Raw genomic sequence first — 18,917 nt, 5'->3', positions numbered from 1 at the left:
TCAAAGTCAACGCCGTGTGCTCGAGGCGAAGTTTCAATTGGCTTACATTAAAATCGGATTTAACTGTTACCAAAGTTTCCCGCGAGACTTGACTTCCTGCACTTGCTTCTCGAAATCTTTCTACGTAACTTGTTACCACCTGTTCACATTACTGCCACTGCTTATCGAGTTTCGGAGGTTTGGGAAAATTGCATCCTCGCGTCATATATCGCGAAATCCCGCAGTCATGTCAAGTCAGTTTTGAAAACAGACTTAACGAGGTATGCGTCACAGCGATATTTCCCGAAAACCTCCAATCCTGCTCCCAGCTCGCCGAGAAACAGTGCGGCTGCTGAAATATCTGCGCCTTGGGAACAATGGATATAATTCTGATTTCCGCATTCCAATCATAGTAAGAGATGCCCGTGAGGTGTACCTTCAGCCAGAAGCTGAGATATTCTGCCTGACTTGGTTCTTATGATAGTTGGGACGCGCATTGGCCAATGCGGATTGTCGATTCACTTGGCTGGCAAAGGGATTCGCGATTAAACTTTTCCTCATCCTGCAAACTGCGACGCCGAGTATCCGAACGGAAACTTCGTTATTGGGTTTCACGGTTTTATGCAGTGTACACACAGACTTCGAAGAGTGGACTAAAGGTTTGCGTCACATTTATTACGACTTTAATATTCGAACTAGAATAACTGGTCCTGGTTGTTTTGTGGAAGTATAATTGTGAGAGGATAAACGGTGCTGCGAATCATCTCGCTGCGTAAAAAAATATAAACTTCGAAAGAAGCGGGAATAAACAACAAGATTACGTATATTTTGCCGCCGCTGACATACTTAGAGAGATTTGCAAATCCATCTGGTTTCAGGTTAGCGACTGGCACTCATAACGATCCGGGCTTACAAATTGGGAACGGTAAATGATTTAACAGCGTCTTTGCGTGGGTAATGTTATAACGGTTACAACAGCCTATAATTCAATTTTACTAATTGGCAGACGCTTCGTCGCCCCAATTTCGTTAACCGTGCAAGTTAGTTTTACCGCAAAAATGGTTTTCATTTACGACCCTATCGATACCAGCTTCTCGACGTATTTAATTAATAATCCGAGCGATATTATACTCTTCTTTTGTTGATTGATATCTGCGGACGCAAACGGGACAAGTATAATAAACGTTGTCCGTAATGATGAGATAATAAATATACTTCAGTTGAAACATATTTCCCTGTGGTGGGTGAACAATTTGCTACAGCTAACACGAGTTTCGGGATTATCCGGCTTCGCAAGGTTGCGGAATAAAAATGAAAATTGACGTTCAACAATGTGATTGTATTCGCTCATTCGATGGAAAATATGAGCAAAGATTCTTGATTAAGATGTATTTGGGACGCGATTATAAAAGGAACTTGCCCTCAAGGCAGACGGAAAACCCCAATTAGTTGTAAGCCTCGGTCTCGGAAACTTAACGACACAAAACGGCCACTGATTGTCTTTGTAACAATTACCTTATCGTCGTTACGAAATAAACGGGTACGCTATATCTGTACAGATATTCGGTCACGATTACAAATATCTGGCGATGAATCGTTGTAAAATGTACCCAAAATAATCAGTAAGTATTTCTGAAAGACTGAATTTTTCCATAAAGTGATTCAAATGCGAGGTTTATCGATAGTCAGTTTCAAATGATGACGATGTTCGGAAATTACCCAAACGGCATTACTAATTATACCCATTCTCCATCGATAGGATAATTATTAGTAATTCAAAGTCGAGGAGAGTGTTGTTGAGATCAGAAGCGAGCAGAGGTACAATATTACTTTATTAGGTAAAACAGACATTCAGATAGGTTTCGTAGACCGAAATATGGGTTATATTTCTGAACGAGACTCGCCAAAGTCAGATCGGCATTGTATCACGATTCGTGCTTAATTGCCACGGCCACGTGCTTGCGAGGGAAGAAAGCCAGTCAGATTTACGTGGGATGAGCTAATTTCGCCAGCTGATACAACAACGGCGAAAAGGCGAGGGGAAATATACTCGAGATGAAAGCCTAGGATATTCCCGTGGCGAATGAGAAGCCGGGTTTATAAATCGTTGCGCAAATCCGAGAGCCTTGTCGAGGCTCGCTTGAGCGTAACGGCAAACATGTTTGCGCGGACGATAATCCAACAATAAGCGAGAAGATTCGTCGAGAGACCACGTGGAAGATAGAACCGAGTGTAAGAATGAATTAAAGTTTCATTGAACAATCATCATTCAATTCCTGCAGAGATTTGATTAATGTTTCTTTGTTTCACACGAGCTTGCAGCAAGCTCACGTGCTTTGCGACACGTTCGCAACCGTTCAAGTATTCACCATGCCGCGACAAATTCAATAGCGAGTTTCCAGGTGGGGGAAAACATTTCTAATAACTTTTGCGGACAACTTCAAACTTCGTAAAATGTCACTGTGAGGCGTGCCAAGTTTGCGACTTCCGCAGTTGAACAAATCGCAGGGGTCGCAGGGGTCGCAGGGTGAACAAACTTTTTTTATTATTAAAAAAAGGAAGAAAAGGAGAGAGCGTTGATAATATCGTGTTTTTTTTTTTTGTCGTCGCTGTTCCGTGCCTCGCCTTACGTTTGGGGTAAAAATATTTCAGACCGTCCTTGCTTAAATAGTTATGAGTCCTTTTGAATTCCGAATATAGTTGAAATGAACAATAATTCAGGTCTCGGAAACGTGCAGCTTATAATAGGACTTTCATACTGGCCGCAGGGGCGGGATAACGAAATCTGGCATCGCTGTTTCACATTTTCTAGGAACGAATTACGGTTCGCGCTTCGGTAAGACAATGCGGATGAATTCTAAATAGAGCCACTTATGATCAATGCTGCCGAGTCGACAAGAATAGAACTCTAAATTATGCCAGATTTATATGTATAAATAAATGTCTATCTATAATAAGTTCTTCGGCAGAAACGAATGGGGTAAAGCTTAAAATACAAATCTCAGAATTTCAAACAATTTTAACCGTCTCTTTATTTAATCCTTCTTTCTGCACATTTGCCGTTGCTCAAATACTGCGACATATAATGGCGCAGTAGTTCACCTAGCCGTTTTTATTTTTCAACTCACAGCAATATTTCCCCTTCATCGAAGAAAGACAGTGCAACGCGATATTACTTATAAGTAAAAAAGAAGCTTCTGCTCCAAGAGATTGAAAAACTTCTGGTTTATTCTCCGCCTCGATGGATGCACACATTTGTAAACTTTTTATCTCTCTATTTCTTGTAACCACAAATCATAGATCCTGACTGCACTACGTATCTGATGTTTTTTAATAGGTGCTTCTGTAATATCAAGTCGGTTTCGAAAATACTGATACAGAGTCACGTCGTTATCCGTGTGACTGAAACTCAATGACGAGAAGTATTTTAATGCAAGACAAACACTTTGCCGAAGTCTGCGAGAGAAAATAACTGACCAATCGTAAGGACGAAGTTTTCGACTCACCTGCAAGACTACTTGAAAGACAGTTTTCTCGTGTCAGTTCTTTTTATCGCGCAAAATGTCGTGCTGCGAACCATTAGACTTTGCTGACGCTACGTTTACCTCTGAAGCTGCGCCAAATTGGCGAGCTTGTATCGAAGGTGCTTGAACCCTGGAATTGCCAGTCAACTAAGCTGGGGTTCAGGGTTTTCAGACTGTATTCTAAATGAGGAAATAAATCTCGTTTCTCTCAGAAAAGAATTGCGCCGTGGTATTCGGAGCTCTTGGAATAGTTGCTGTATAAGATGGATGCTGTCGCCAATTAATCGTCTATACATATTAATATCAATGTGTCTAAGATCCGAAAAGATGTGTAGCTGAAGCTCGAAAAATGAGCAAATGCATTTCTTTGTGAGAGAGTACACTGTCAGCGGGACGGTCTCAATCACTAATGTGTCGGAGTTGGTTTTCTTTAGTTTTTCCGTGTATATTCACGAGTGCGTATCTGAGAAGACCCGGAGTATCACATAACCCGGCTCTTCAGTAAGGGAGGGTATTTTCACTATGCCCACGTAAGCCATTCACAAATCCTAATTCATACAAATTCGTTGTAACGAGTATAACGATTCCGTTACAAGTTGAAAAGAACAGGAAAATAGGAGCCAGACATTTTTTGGCCTCCTCAAGCAAGGTTGGTACTTCAATTCGGGTGAGATCAAGCTCCTAACAATTCTACACCACCACCGGCATCAAATTTCTGACAACAATTCAGGGATTAGCCTAAGCCTTGTCCTCGCTGAAGCTTTCGCGTCGTTGCGCAGTTTTAAGCCTTCAGCAAGGTCTCGCGACGATGACAAACATCTTTCAAGACTTCCGTGTCACAACGAAAGGAGCCTCAGTTGCAGAGGAAGAAGAGGTTTTGAATGCAAAAATCAGACGGTTCGAGAACAAATATTATTCCCCACGAGAAGCGAGTGTACTTACTCATAGAACATCGCGGAACCCTGTAAACACGCACCGGTTTCGACTCATGTGGAGATTGTCCCACATAACCGAATGCCGTCCTCGTGAAAGGAGGTAAGAAAGAGAATTGAGATTAGGATCAGCCGGATTTATCGCGACTCGTTCTACTTTCTCATGCAAAAATACGCCAAGCGTAGGATCTCACAAGTTTGCGAACTGCGATTGTATAACTTCGAACATGAGATGGGAAGAACGTACATGTAACATCTATTCGTCGCGTCGAGGAAGTGGCGCACAACTTGATGTATTTCCTCAAACAGAACCCTGTTCCAAAGAGGTTAAGAGAACACTGTCTTGCTACTCGATTATCTTCACTCAGAATACGGCTAGGACAAACAGCTTGGTTTGATAGAGGCAGATGATGGATCATTATGTCACTGGGGATGACTAATCTAATACGTCGAATGCGGTTTTTCCCCGTACAAGTGCGATAATCAGTTCAGTGCAGTGAGATGCAAAGTTCACGATACAGACACTTCGTCAAACTTGAACATGAGTCCCTCTTGTACCTGCAAAAATTTCATACTTAATGACTTTATGAATAGTTTTACTAAATACGAGGTGACGATCTCGTCTGTTGCTTATAATTACAATCATTTTCTTCATTGTGAAAAATTGATACATCAAGTAGCGCCAGCTACGGAGCTTTCGCAGACTGCTTTTTGCTTCGTCTGGTCGATGAGAGGGAAGCTTGTTCAACTCGAATTCTGCTTCGTCCGATCGTTACCGACCGTTACCACTAGCTCTCTTCGTTGGTGGCTGAGTCCTCGTCGATTCCACTCCTTTTGGAAACGGGGAGTTTACCTCCGCGCAGCTTTTCAGATCAATACACTTCTCTCCAACTCAGTTGAGCAGGCTGTGTACCAAACGTGGCTGCTGTTCTGGTCCAGCTACAGTATGAGGTCTCGGGATTTTTAGTCAAGAAATTTGAATACGAGATCCGAAGCTTACGCCGAAGGTGAGAAAACGTTTTCGTTCGAATAGGAACTGCTCGTCTTTTCAGAATTGATAATATGCACGACTCACACTTTCAGATTTACCTCGGAACAATTAATGTTTTCTTCATCCATCTGGAAACATGAAGAGACAAAACGTTAGGACTTTGTCACTGGTAGTCTGCACCTTCACTTACTTGCTGATTGGCGCTGCTGTTTTCGATGCACTCGAATCCGACACTGAAAGAAGACGTTGGGAATTTTTATCCGGTGAGCACTACCGTTACGACTCTTGCCTCAGAATCACAATTAGCTATTTGAACTTTGATCCTATTTTAGAGGTGAGGAGAAACATGATGAAGAAGTACAATATCACGCCTGAAGACTACCGAATGGTGGAGATTGTGATAATCGAGAACAAGCCTCACAAGGCTGGTCCGCAATGGAAGTTTGCAGGCGCTTTTTACTTCGCGACCGTTGTTCTTGCTGTGATTGGTAAAGACAAAATAACTGGGGAGGGAGGACAAGCCAAGGAAAAAAGCAAACTTCATATATGTCATATACTTTCCAGGCTACGGTCACTCGACCCCGGTGACGATCGGAGGCAAGGCCTTTTGCATGGCTTATGCAATGGTGGGAATCCCCCTGGGTCTCGTCATGTTCCAAAGTATCGGTGAACGTCTCAACAAGTTCGCAAGTGTCGTGATCAGAAGAGCGAAGCGGTACTTGAAGTGCCAGAGGACTGACGCTACAGAGATGAACCTGATGCTGGCTACAGGCATGTTGTCCAGCATCATAATCACCACTGGGGCTGCAGTCTTCTCGCGCTACGAGGGTTGGAGTTACTTCGACAGTTTTTACTACTGCTTCGTCACCCTGACCACTATCGGCTTTGGGGACTACGTCGCGCTTCAGGTAAGCCTCCATCGAGCTGGGCACATTATCGTCATCTCACGATGAAAACGTTACTTGCAGAATGACCAAGCGTTGTCTAACAAACCGGGGTACGTGGCCTTGAGCTTGGTCTTCATTCTGTTCGGCCTGGCCGTCGTTGCTGCGAGCATAAACTTGCTGGTACTTCGCTTCATGACAATGTGAGTATTTCCATCCGCTTTGAGGCGCGACTTACCTAATTCTGACCGTGAGACATTACCATTGGCACAGGAACACCGAGGACATCAGGAGGGATGACAACGAGCTTCAGTCAGCCTCGCATCATGTTTTAACCTTGGACGGTGAGGTGGTGGCGGTGAACGGCAAGCTCTTGGCAGGCCGCGTACCGATGATCCATGACACCGACGACTGCGTGAGTGTCTGCTCTTGCACTTGCCTGGGCACAACCAATTCCGAGATGCTCGACTCGTCGGGCTATCAGGGATACAGACCGCCGTCTATCACAGCCAGCCTCCGCGTCAAGCGGGCGTCTGTCTGATGGAAACAGTTTCATCGCCGCAGTCTTCGACGGCGTTTCTCACGAGTTGACAGCCGCGAGTTCCTTGGTATCGACGTCTAGCTTCCTGGTTTGCGGGATGATTGTTTGGTTGAAATACATCCGGGAAATAAATGGGGGGAACTTAAAGGTGACAAGAGATACGTTTGTACGGTGAGAAATTAGCACAATTGGCCAGGAACGAATTACTCGGGTCGTTCATCCTCGACGCATTATTTCAGGAAAGAGTTTTGCAGCGTCATTTATACAAACTGCAAATTTAGAAAAACTGACGATTGCAAGATGTTCAGAGCAAATTATCGCGTTAGGAGCAAATGGTTTTATTTTTTTAACATTCTCATCTGCCCCTGTAACCGAGTTTGACAGGAGGGACGATACTAGAGTTGAAAGGTGGACTCATTGAAGTACTCGTAGCAAAAATTAATAACATTTTTTATACCGGCAGTAGCAGTTAATGATAATTTGATATAAATTACTCTTCGGGACAAGCAGAATGGAACATTCTTTAAACTATATTATCGTTCAACTGTAGAACAATGATCAGTACATTACAATGTGCGCTTTACATGACATCAGAATTGTGTGGATATATCGCGGTGACTAAACAGTGACTTTACCTCAGACATACCGTGCCCTTTATCTCTCACTGTCTATCAAAGACGAAGTGACAAATGACAAAGTGAGTATGTTTAGGGTGTTTCAAGTTAATTTGCTGTACGTGAAACAAGGATACTTGGAATAAAACTTATCAACACATGTGAAAATACTCTTTCTGTATCTACCTGTACCTGATCACGTGACGAACAAGAAGTGTGCCGCAAGTCACGATTATCGTTTCATCATTTGAAACAGTCGCTTCTGTCCGTCATTGAAAATTGTCAATTTTACAGATGAAGGCAACATCATTGCGTAACGTCTTCGTGAAAATACTTTTTGTTGTTTACAAACCGTATGATTAACGTGCCAGTTCACAAGAGTTGAACGAACAAGCAATCTAGCATTCATCTCACTTCCAGTGTTCGTTGAACAATGAATTCCGCGCATTATTGCACACTGAGCGCAAAGGATTTCGACCATATACCGTTGGGCAGTTTCTGGCACTGGAAGCATTGGTTAAACAAATGGAAGCAGTGGAGTACCATCGACGTATCGAATCCGCAGACGAAAGAATACATTTCAAGTTCAGCAGTTTTCACTGAAGAAAAAAGACGCCATCTGAAGATGAGCCCCTCTTGGATCATTCATCCTTTTAGCCGGGTACGGTAGGTCATTGTACCCCTCGTATAATTACGGAACTCGATAAATACGCCCCTGATTGCCTCCGCCATCTAGGTTCGTATGGGATAATGTGACGGTGCTCGTGTTTGCGATAGGATTCTTCACAATTCCATTCAATACGAGCTTCAAGATGCTTCATTCTTCTAAAATTTCTACCGACGACTTTAATTTGTACATATACGCTTTTTCTTGGCTGGGTATATTAATGAACTGCGTAACAGGCGTACATGATAAGAAGACCTCGGAGATAATCTTGGAGCCGAAAAGAATAGTGAGGTACGTTCTGGCCTTGTTCCAGTCAGATCGTTGCTGATAAATTCCAGAGATCAGGTTAACTGAAATAACGAGGACGCACGTTGATCACTGTTCCAGCATCTACCTGAAGGGTTTCTTTTTCATTGACGTTTTCTCATCGCTTCCTTACGACCGGCTCACGATGCCTTGGCGAGTTATTCCTGGACCTGAATCAAACATCTACATCCCATTGCTTAACCTTTTCCCAAATCTGAAGCTCTTACGTTTCTTGAGTATGACCACATACACTCAGCGGTTATTCCAGGTGAAGTTGACAGTTTTGTTAAAGAAATTGATCAACAGTAAAGTTCACATTAAACTGTCTATTCTCCTTTCTCTTTCAGTACTTGAATATTAGAAGGGCAGTGGGCTGGAACACTGTAATCTTCGTACTGTACTTGATGCACTGGTTCGCTTGTTTATGCTATGTTTTACCTGCCCTCGTGATGAACTACAATAAGCAGAACTTGCACGTAAGTACAACAGAAGGTCATTCGATTTTTTAACATTCCAAACAAACGAAATGGAAATTTATTGACATCGTGATTTTGTGCTGCTCCCAGAACTGTGGATGCTGGATGGCTGAACTAGGTTTAACAAATCCGCCAATAAGCCTGTTGTACAGGAACAGCATCTTCATGACAGTCACTAACTTTACGGCCGGCAGCTACGGGATTTTCCCCCCCGAACGGGAAGGCCACATCTTTATCTGCACTCTTCTTATGCTGAGCGGCATGATATTCATAGACTACGCAATAGGTATATTGTTGAATGATTTGAATTTCTCGCAAAAAATGTTGTCCTTTGACTTTTGCATTTCTTATTTTTTTGTAATTTTTATACTTCTTTAGTCTTGGTTCTCGGTATGAAGTCGAAGAGATACATCTCAGAAACTAAATATGAAGAGATCATGAATCAACTTCACGCTTACATGCGTCAAAAACAATTACCGGAGTATATGAAACGTCGTCTTCTTGCCTACTACTACTATCGATTTGTGAAGAGCTTCTACCGCGAGAAAGAAATTTCTTCAACTTTATCAGGTTCGGTGTTCCTAGCTATCAACCACTTTCAGGCAAAACATGAAGTCACCAACGGGTAGTTTAAGCATTCGAATTACCCTTTGCCATGAATGTTAGCCTCTGACAACACGACGGCTGTTTATTTTAACTGTTCGCAGAAAACCTTCGTCGGGAAATCGCGCTTCACTCGAGTCGTCGCTACGTACAAAACGTTGTGATATTCAGAGACCTGCCCAGTGATGTCTTGGAGTCAATTGTTGTGAACTTGAAAATGGAATTGTACTTACCAAATGACGTAATCATCAAAGCAGGGACGCAGGGAGATTGCATGTTCTTTCTTGCCAGCGGAACGGTCGCGGTTTTAACGCCAACAGGAAAAGAGGCCAGTATTAGATCAAAGAAAACACGGTATATCCAATTCTTTCGAAGCTCAGCGTGGCCCATCATAAAGAGCATGATATTGCGTCCGTTTCAGATCTGTCATCTCGAGGACGGTGCTCACTTTGGTGAAGTTGCACTGCTGGTTCGTGACCAAAGGAGAGTAGCGAGCGTCGTGGCCATCGAAGTTTGCAATGTCTTTCGCCTCGAACGGAAAGATTTCCGACGATGCATCGCAGTGCACTCTGATCTATTCGCAAAGATTGAACGACTTGCGACAGGACGCATGGAGAAAACGGTACTCCTGGAGGAGCAGAACAAGCGGTTCTTGCTTCAGCGATCAAATCGCAGAACATCCGCTACGATGCGAAACCTTCACACGAAGAGTCTGTATCCTGATACAAAGGAGTGATCGAATCTACCGTAAGAATTGTGTTCTTGAAAATACAAGAACTATTCATTTGTAATTTGTACTTTGAAATAGCGTAACATATACAAGATACTAATCGTCGTGCTGGATGATACTTCCCATACAGAATGGCTCCAACGGACTGGGATTTGGTGTGACTTCTAAGCAGTCGATACTGTTATCTAGGGATGCGGAACATGCTTTTCTGGGGATACGTCACTGTTAACTGGGGTGAGGGTTTAATATGTGATTGCTACATGAAGATTATATTTACATAAACATCAGGCATAACTCGTTCATTTCAAGTTTGATGAAAATTCATACAAAAAGGGAGAAGCAGGATCCAACTGTATGTACGATGTGTATTACAGATATGATTGATTATATATATGTACTTACCAAATTATCGTGAAATGAGAATTATTTAGCGAATGCTATGCAACATAATACTGACGTTTCTTTCCACTTGCTGTTCATCATTACGTTTTTTCAGGAGAGCAAAGAAACGGTCCCAAAATTCTATTAATCAATTTGACATGTCCTTCAGACCTTATATTCTTTTCTCACACTCATACAGCTACCTTATTCTCTGCATCCTCTTCTTATCATCACCTCGCTGCCTCGGTTCCCATCCCGCGTCAGTAGAATGCTCCCTTTACTCCTAAGCTGCAACTAGACAGTCCCAAGGCATTCGTTCTCCTATATATTCACACTCTCAAGTTGTCTTTCATTCAGCCAACATCTAAATTCACCTCTCTTTCCTTTTTCCTCCTCCACATCTTCTCATTGTACTTGCCATGTTTTTTCCAAAAAATAAAATACTTACTCTCAACCATTCGACTCCTCGATGTAAGTTCTCTCATTTCCTCTTATCCTTAACGGATTACAAACCCAAAATATGTCGAAACGTCATCGCGGCTAGATGTTATGCGATCATCAATGGACTCTCGTCATGATCACAATCTTTCACCCCGTAACGATTATAAAACAAAAATAAAAAATTAGTTTTTACAGTTCTTCAAGCTCTTTCAAATGGTCTAAACCTGGATTCAATACAGCAGCCCGCATTAGTGAAAATGACTCGCAAAAATCCATTCTTTCCGTGCCAGTGTAATTTCGCAGTTTGTATCAACTTCTTTTTTCTAACTGGATGCTGATTAAAAACACAAAATTACGATGTTAAAATTACGAAACATGAACTGGATGTTGCAAAACAATTTGATAGGGAGAAGCGTACATAATTAGCAAATTTTAACAAACTACGGTTTCCAAAAGAGCAACATGATTAAAATTGCAAAACGTTCATATAAATTTATAGAATTTAATTATTATTTCTCGTGACATAGTGTCGTATTTCAGTATTATATAGATGGCGTTGCAATATGGTAACCGCACCAGTTAATTTTGAATTAAATTATAAGTTTATTACATGTTCTAAATGATCCATCGGCCGTTCGGTATCGATTCATTCAACGCAAACACTCTGAGCTTATCCCTTATAAGGCACTGTATTTCGCTCCAATTGGGCCAATAAGGCTTCATATAAAGGAGTGAGAGACAATCTGCCTACCTTAGCGGAAAATGCAGTAATAGCCATGCTAGATTTGCTAGATATATATCTTAAATTGTGTATACTTACTTGATAATTTATTATGCTTATTTTAATGGATATACTAATGCTATATACGTATTTTAGATTATAAGAAGTGAAAAATCTTAAGCGATCCTAAGGTTATCATCTTATATGGGTAATACATGAGAATATCTTTACAACGGTGCAAGACGTAATTAGCTCATTCCTTCATATATCATGAGCTTCAAGTGTCGTGGAGAGAAATTTAATAAATTGTCTTTAATTTGTGTATACATATATAAATATACAACAATTAATGGAGTATATAAATGCATTTGGTACCTTTTATAATATCTTACTGTGTACTCACTTTATAACTTCGTCATAGAAATTTTAGTAAGTCAAGATAAGTATACAGGCGATACGAAAAAAAAAACATTAAAAAAATGTAATAAGCTATTCACTATTAATAGTTCAGGAACAAGTATCTCGTATAGATGTAACATGATTCAATTGAAAGCCAGAGTAACCTTGAAGCATTAATAATAGTAATCCTGGTACACAAGGTATAAAAAAATAACTGTACATTTATATATTAAACATTTCTTTACTTGAGAGGCAAAGCACGCTGTAACTTGTGGAAGGGTGAAAAAATCGGACAGCTGTATTGCCTGCCTGAAGTACCTGCAAGCAGGATATTTCTTTCGTCCGAACAAAATGCCCAAAGTTGACAATTAAGGCAGTGAGAAGAAGCCGGATGTATAATCCCAAAGAAACGTGGGACCTCTGAAGTAGAGAGTTTAATATGTACCCCTAGGTTTAAATATGTTAGAAAGTTTACGTTTGTATGTTTGTTATTCTAATATCGTAATAATGAGTATTTGTGAGTAGTTCATAATATTCACTTGAAAACTAGTGATGTCATATATAACTATATTTTACAATCCAACGTATCTATCGGTTTTCACTCATTCAACAAGTATCGGAACATATTTTCAATATCAGCAGTTATATTGAATAATTGTTGGCACCTCGTAATGTCGAACCAGCATTAAGTAGTTTATAAATTTAAAAAACGATCTGAAGCGTTGAATCAATTGTTCCATGCTTTTCTGTTGTCAGCCTCGTTCGAAACCGTGACTTGAATCGATACCCTGACATTTTTCGTAACAATTAAAGATTATGTGATGTTTCCCTACTCACGCTAGTGGCTATCATTTATACAGGTGACAAATACCTTCTGACGTTTGCAAAGTTATCATTCGAAATCAATAACACACTATTTGCCATGTTGGATCATATTACATACACAATGTGGCTCCAACGGACTAGGATTCAGCGTCAGATCGTGTATACACGGATAGTTTCATTGAATAAATTGACTGGTTTAACTAAACATGCTTGGAAACATACATGGCATAATTTTCGGTTTCAAGATTTCTAATAAAATACGTTATTTTAACTCGAATTAGTTTATATTTTATTTATCTATGTATAAACGTTCTAAGGCTTTGGCAGTGAACGACATTCGATTTTCCGTCAACATCCAATCGGTGAAATACTCCACTAAGTGTGACTTCTAAATCAGTTATTACCGTTATCTAGGGATGCGGAATATGCTTTTCTGGGGATACGGCACTGTTAACTGAGGTGCGGGATGAAACATTTTAATGACATTAATGACGAATGACCGGAATGGTTTGTTATTTCACAATATATAAACTTGGCGAAAAAATTATGTTCACAGTCATACTGTTTCATGTCATGGGAACTTCTGAATCATGGTGAAATGTATCACCTTTAAAAATATGTACATTGTGATCAAGAAGTTTTGCATCATAGTTAGGATGCAAAAGTATTGGTTTTGTCCTTGGAACGACTATTGACTTTGGAACGATTCAATTTGTGAATTTTTACTGGAAAATACTACATGAGCCTGACTGTGTGAATTATGTGATACAAATACTCTGTATCCCACTCCTTGGAATGTTGAATAATCGTCTTCTCGTTTAGGGGGTAGAAAGAATGGATCTTCTCTTTCTACTAGTTTCATTAAGGTGTGGTCCTCTCGGAGGTACTTGGCCAGCTTCTGTGCACGATCGACAGCAAAATCGGGCGTACCATTTATGATTACAGAATTTTCCTTTGACTATCAGACCACAATTTGCTAAGAACAAATTATCCTGACAAGTTGGGTGAATGTAGATCCCTGAAAACCACAATGTTGAATTACGATCTTGTTCAATCCAGTAAAGACTCTGCTAGCAATATGACTGAGAATTGTTTACAGTCCAGCTTACCAGATACCACAATGTCTACAGAATCCGAATCACTAGAGTACTGATTAGCGGCTTCGCATCGGTATTTTCCAGAATCATTCTTTTGGGCGTACGAAATGCTCAGTCTGTTCGCTTCTGTAAATGTGAAAGATCAGCGTTATTACATTTCCAGACGCTGTCAGTTCAATTGGTTTGCTCAAGATACCCACCAACAATCTTGATTTTTTCGGTTGTTTGGATGAGTCTATCATCTTTGTACCACTGTACAGTTGGAATTGGGTACCCATAAACGTTGCAGAGTATGCTGAAGTCACTACCCACTGGGAATTGGCCATCGTCTGCCGTAACGTTCACTTTCACTGGAACTGTTCACAAATGTTATTAATTTATTGAATCCGATCCTCCAACAACCGAATCTGGATCTAGTGCTTGGACTTCTTCAGCTTAGCTTTTGAATTATTCGCTTTCAAAATACTTACGAATCTCCATATTAACTTCTGGTCCAATACAAACTTTGAAACAACTCTAAACGAAAAAACGTTGACCTTTCTAGCTCTATTTTTGAAGATGTTTTCAAGATTAGGGATATCGTCGAAATAGATTTTTGTTACTTTCTTCACAACACTTATGCAGTAGAGCTTAAAAGAGTTATTGGCTACAATATTATTTCAATGGAACCAATCAAGCAAACACAGTACAGTTGTAGAATAGGTAGTAGATTTAGTAGAGTGCATAGTTTTTTGTGATGAGTCCGATATGGTTGATTCAGGCCAACCGTCAGTTTGGTTTGACATCAATTTATTGCGATTGAGAAAGAATGAGTTCTTCGAATAAATGAAATTTCAAGTCGAGAAAGCGAAACTTGTCATTGGCTCAATTTGACGATAAAACTGACAGTAGGACCGTATGATATATAAGATTAGTATGATGTTATCCTCACCTGTGTATTTGTCAAGCACAATTGCAGGGGGCGGTTCGGTTACATTAACAGTTAGGATGTAAGGAGCTTGACTTGGCGGGTAGATAGGAGCGTATGTCTGAGATACGGGAGCTTTCGTCCGCATCGGTCTGTTTTGAGGATAATCAGGTATTCTAGTGCGGACTGGCGAACTGAGTCTTGAAGGATCAATGAGGTATTTGATATATCTTTCGTACTCTGGTTTAACATTGATAACTGGACCAGGTGCTTGTAGAGTTACAGACCACGATGCAGCTTTTCCGACACCGTTATAAGCTTGGCAAGTGTAAATTCCAAGGTTAGCCAGAGATACTGTATGTATTTTTAGTGCGTAATCACGCTGTAATTCGTACACATCATCAGCCAGGGAAATCATTTCCCCTTCGTGCCACCAGTTTACGATAGGTCGTGGCCAGCCCATGACGAAGCATTTCAGGTATGCAGGCGAATTCAAGCTCACTGTCACGCGGTAGTTTGGTTTGCCAAAGATAGTGGAACTCCTGTCTGCGCGAGGGTCTACATAGGATAAGAAAGAGCGTGCGGTGTGTTTAGAGACAAGAGTGTTAATAGGAAAACCACACAGTTACAATAGTGAATAGAGACATTAGACATTTCTGCAACTAAAACCTTTGTGAGTGAACATATACACCTGTTACTTCTTTCAAAAGTGACAAACATGCAGGGCTTTATAATAAAATTAGTAAGTACGTTGGTTAATTCATTGATGCATGGACACTGTACTGATAGAACTAGTGAAACTTACTACTGACAATCTGTCAATGAATCGGTTTCAGATCGTTATGAATTTTTATACTCACCAGTGATGTCTAGTTCATACTGTATTCTGACTGGCGCGGCCAGACGATTGTGGGCTGTGCAAGTGTAAATTCCTGCATCTGCTGAATAGAGTCCAACAATTTGGAGGGAACCGTCATCATTTATACTGTGTCTACCCATTGAGTTGTCAATCTACAATCACATGTAGTATGATACATTTAATACATCAGAGTCTTAGACTGATGTTAACTTTGTGGAATGAACAGTGTTTCAGCCAGGCCCAAAATTTTATTTCCATTACTTACCAATGTCACACCCCTTCGCCATGAGATAACCGGGGGTGGATTTCCAATGGCAACACATTTCATGATAACGTAGCTACCCTGTTCGGCGCGAAGTTTGGGTTCTTTCGGTTGTTCAATGACAGCGGGTACTAACTGCGAATTTGGTGTAGTAGTGACGGCTGGCACTGGAGGAGGCGTCGGTAGAGGCTCCGTCGGTACCGGTTGAACTGGTACTGGCTGCACCGCAGCAGCTGGCTTTACACAAGACGAACCACAACTGCTCGGACAACACTTTAAATCTTCAGGACACTCAGCGTCCGAGTCACATTCTTCCTGGCAACTTGCACCGTTCACTACTGCTGGACACATTCCTGGTTTCGTCACAGTTGGGACTAGAATTGCAAGACCGTTCCAGGTAAATCTAGCACGTAGAAAAAATTCAGCTGACAGTTTCTATAGTAAAACTCACGGCTCTCGCAAGTGCCTTGATACACGGCTGATTCCCCTCGAAGAACTGAAGTTATTACACATTTCGATCCTTCTTGACATTTTACTGGGAGACACGGATCCACGCAGCTACATCGTTCGCAATTTTGTTCATCAACGCGTGCCACCATTCCGTACTGGCAACGAATCTCATTGCACTCTTTTTGTGCTTCTATGCACGCGTCTTCAGGATATTTAAATTCTGGGCCAACTTCGTTTGTTTCTGTTGACGAAATGTTTAATCTTAATTCCATTGTGACATCATAAATTAAAGGAACAACTAAACTCATAATAGTTTTTAACCCGCATTAAAAGAAAAGCATAGACATTGACATAAATCAAACTTTTGTTGGGCTCTGAAATGAAAGAACTAAGCGTTATGTATATAAAGGTATGTGATGAACGATGAATGAGGAGCAGTCAAAGCGTGAATCAATATCTGGAAGCATAGTGACATGATTTTTGACGCTAAAAACCTTAAAGTCTCTCCTCGAATTTCGTAGCAGTACCTATATGTTTCTGTAATGATGCAGTTTAAGGTATGGTGCTTAGACAATGTCAGATCTGAAATGAATATTATACGTCATATGAAGCGAGAATAAAACAGATGCTGTTCGCCTCACAGCTATGCGCATATGAATTCTGATAGTTGTATGTCATAAAATGAAGCCAGCAGCATTTAACCAAAGCTGCAATAAACAATCTCCAAACGGTGGTTGAGACCAGTAAATATTATTCAATTATCCTCTATGCGTAAGCTGTTTCAAAGTAACTTTGAAGCCTGCGAACCAGACATTTGTACCGAGTGTCCGCATAAATATCGGAAAGTCCAAGCAAGCAAGATTTCAGAAGAATTTCAACTTTCACTTACTCGAGCAAGTCTTAAGGCAAGATTCACGGCTCTTGAATCTGTTAAGATTTCCTCCTGAACCTTGATAAATGAATGCTATACAATCTAGGCGCTCATCGTCGTAGTAGAAACGCTTGTAGTAACCTGACCCGCCATAATATCCACTATTTACAGGCTCAAGGCAGATAGCTATACCATCACCATATACACTTTATTATTATACGAGGATTGTAATTAGTTAATCTAGGAGTAAGTAGGAGAGCTTTTACTGTTACATAACTCCATAAGTAAGTTACACCACGTTTCTTTCTTCAGCAGCTTGCATTGTTCTTTTTATGCAGTAGTAAGTATTACCTGTATTATCATACGTGGTTCTGTTTCCAGGCGCTGGAGGTTCTTCACGATGTACACAAACAGACTCGCACTCATATTGGAGCGTGAACCTGTTACCATTGCCAAGACATCCACCATAAATAAATGAATGGCATTCACGAGTCTTTGAGTCATAGAAGAATCTGGGGAACAATCCGTTGCAGGGGCCTGGGTCCAACGGAAGATTGCAGACATCTGAAATTGAGTCATATTGGTAATAAACAATAACTTGTGTGCATCTTGAGCGGGACATTAGACAGAAATAGATCGTATCAACTGTGAAAAATATGGAATTTACCAGTATCCCTAATTTAATTCAAACCTTGTCCTCGGAAGCTTCCACATACGCGTTCACACTGCTCCAATGATTGGAACCTATTGGCATTCCCTTCGCATCCTCCGTACAGGAATGCTTGGCAAGTTTGGCTTTCTGCGTCGTAATAGAATGCAGTAATATTATCTCTGCATGGACCAAAATCGAGTGGTGCAAAGCAAGATGAACTCTCAGGATCAACTCTGGTACGAGGTGTTGTAGGTTGCGTGACTAGAGTCGTGGCATCGGTTGTCTTCCGGCATCTCTGCTCGCATGACTTCTTGTCCTCGAACCTATTTTTATTACCCTGGCACCCGCCGAATGCAAATTCGTGACACATGTCGGTACGACGATCGTAATAATACTGCCTAATACTTCCTCTGCAGGGACCAACAATTGCTGGTAGATCGCAGGGATCTGAAAATATTTCACAACCATTAGACTACAAAGCATATCAAATTACTTCGATGACTGTAGCAGACTGACTAACTTGCCTACCGATAATAGAAAGTAAAAATTGATTTACCTTGCACATTTCCACATCGATTTTCACATTCTTCAACTGTTCCAAAGTTGTTGCCATTACTTTGACATCCACCGTAGTAGAATTGTTGGCAAATACCAGACCTACTGTCATAGTACCATCTAACCGACTCCATTCTGCACGGTCCATGGTTTTCAGGTAAGAAACAATATTCTAAAAAATTAATGTTGTTTGTAACAATTCAACTCTTTGAGGATTTATCAAACTGTGCGGTGACAACTGATGCCTTCA

The 18,917-nt window shown here is 40.9% G+C and overlaps 3 protein-coding genes across 9 annotated transcripts in view; 2 read left to right on the top strand and 1 right to left on the bottom strand.

Annotated features, from left to right (window-relative positions):
• The first annotated feature begins 5,323 nt into the window (after positions 1–5,323).
• LOC124175111 (two pore potassium channel protein sup-9) lies at positions 5,324–7,633 on the top strand. Its single transcript, XM_046555020.1, has 6 exons — positions 5,324–5,442; positions 5,519–5,689; positions 5,759–5,914; positions 5,991–6,334; positions 6,395–6,513; positions 6,584–7,633. The coding sequence occupies exons 2-6, from the start codon at positions 5,563–5,565 to the stop codon at positions 6,849–6,851; spliced, it is 1,014 nt and encodes a 337-aa protein (XP_046410976.1). The 5' UTR covers positions 5,324–5,442; positions 5,519–5,562; the 3' UTR covers positions 6,852–7,633.
• LOC124175646 (potassium/sodium hyperpolarization-activated cyclic nucleotide-gated channel 2-like) lies at positions 7,541–11,521 on the top strand. Its single transcript, XM_046556047.1, has 9 exons — positions 7,541–7,548; positions 8,202–8,423; positions 8,520–8,706; positions 8,786–8,914; positions 9,005–9,200; positions 9,293–9,484; positions 9,622–9,845; positions 9,939–10,264; positions 10,378–11,521. The coding sequence occupies exons 1-8, from the start codon at positions 7,541–7,543 to the stop codon at positions 10,251–10,253; spliced, it is 1,473 nt and encodes a 490-aa protein (XP_046412003.1). The 3' UTR covers positions 10,254–10,264; positions 10,378–11,521.
• Positions 11,522–11,656: 135 nt separating this feature from the next.
• Positions 11,657–18,917, bottom strand: part of LOC124175110 (papilin) — a 71,326-nt gene continuing 64,065 nt past the window's right edge. For 5 of the 7 annotated variants that reach the window (XM_046555013.1, XM_046555015.1, XM_046555018.1 and 2 more), the window contains 11 exons: positions 18,669–18,839; positions 18,152–18,559; positions 17,812–18,024; positions 17,479–17,646; positions 16,591–16,830; positions 16,143–16,513; positions 15,879–16,029; positions 15,043–15,576; positions 14,312–14,467; positions 14,124–14,237; positions 11,657–14,032 (listed from right to left, as the gene is read on the bottom strand). In XM_046555013.1, the coding sequence (XP_046410969.1) occupies positions 13,833–14,032; positions 14,124–14,237; positions 14,312–14,467; positions 15,043–15,576; positions 15,879–16,029; positions 16,143–16,513; positions 16,591–16,830; positions 17,479–17,646; positions 17,812–18,024; positions 18,152–18,559; positions 18,669–18,839 (2,726 nt within the window). In that variant the 3' untranslated portion in view covers positions 11,657–13,832. The remainder of the gene's footprint in view (positions 14,033–14,123; positions 14,238–14,311; positions 14,468–15,042; positions 15,577–15,878; positions 16,030–16,142; positions 16,514–16,590; positions 16,831–17,478; positions 17,647–17,811; positions 18,025–18,151; positions 18,560–18,668; positions 18,840–18,917) is intronic. The other 2 variants (XM_046555019.1, XM_046555017.1) reach the window with 2 other exon arrangements.

Source organism: Neodiprion fabricii, chromosome 2 (genome assembly GCF_021155785.1).
Source record: "Neodiprion fabricii isolate iyNeoFabr1 chromosome 2, iyNeoFabr1.1, whole genome shotgun sequence".
NCBI lineage: Eukaryota > Metazoa > Arthropoda > Insecta > Hymenoptera > Diprionidae > Neodiprion > Neodiprion fabricii.
This window is presented reverse-complemented; position numbering and strand designations above follow the sequence as displayed.

Excerpts from the sequence above, each read along its gene's own strand:
- LOC124175111 (XM_046555020.1), top strand. The coding sequence starts at position 5,563 with ATGAAGAGACAAAACGTTAGGACTTTGTCACTGGTAGTCTGCACCTTC. Across the intron at positions 5,690-5,758 it reads ACGTTGGGAATTTTTATCCG|AGGTGAGGAGAAACATGATG; the intron begins GTGAGCACTACC and ends ATCCTATTTTAG. Across the intron at positions 5,915-5,990 it reads CGTTGTTCTTGCTGTGATTG|GCTACGGTCACTCGACCCCG; the intron begins GTAAAGACAAAA and ends TATACTTTCCAG.
- LOC124175646 (XM_046556047.1), top strand. Across the intron at positions 8,707-8,785 it reads ACACTCAGCGGTTATTCCAG|TACTTGAATATTAGAAGGGC; the intron begins GTGAAGTTGACA and ends TTTCTCTTTCAG. Across the intron at positions 9,485-9,621 it reads AATTTCTTCAACTTTATCAG|AAAACCTTCGTCGGGAAATC; the intron begins GTTCGGTGTTCC and ends AACTGTTCGCAG.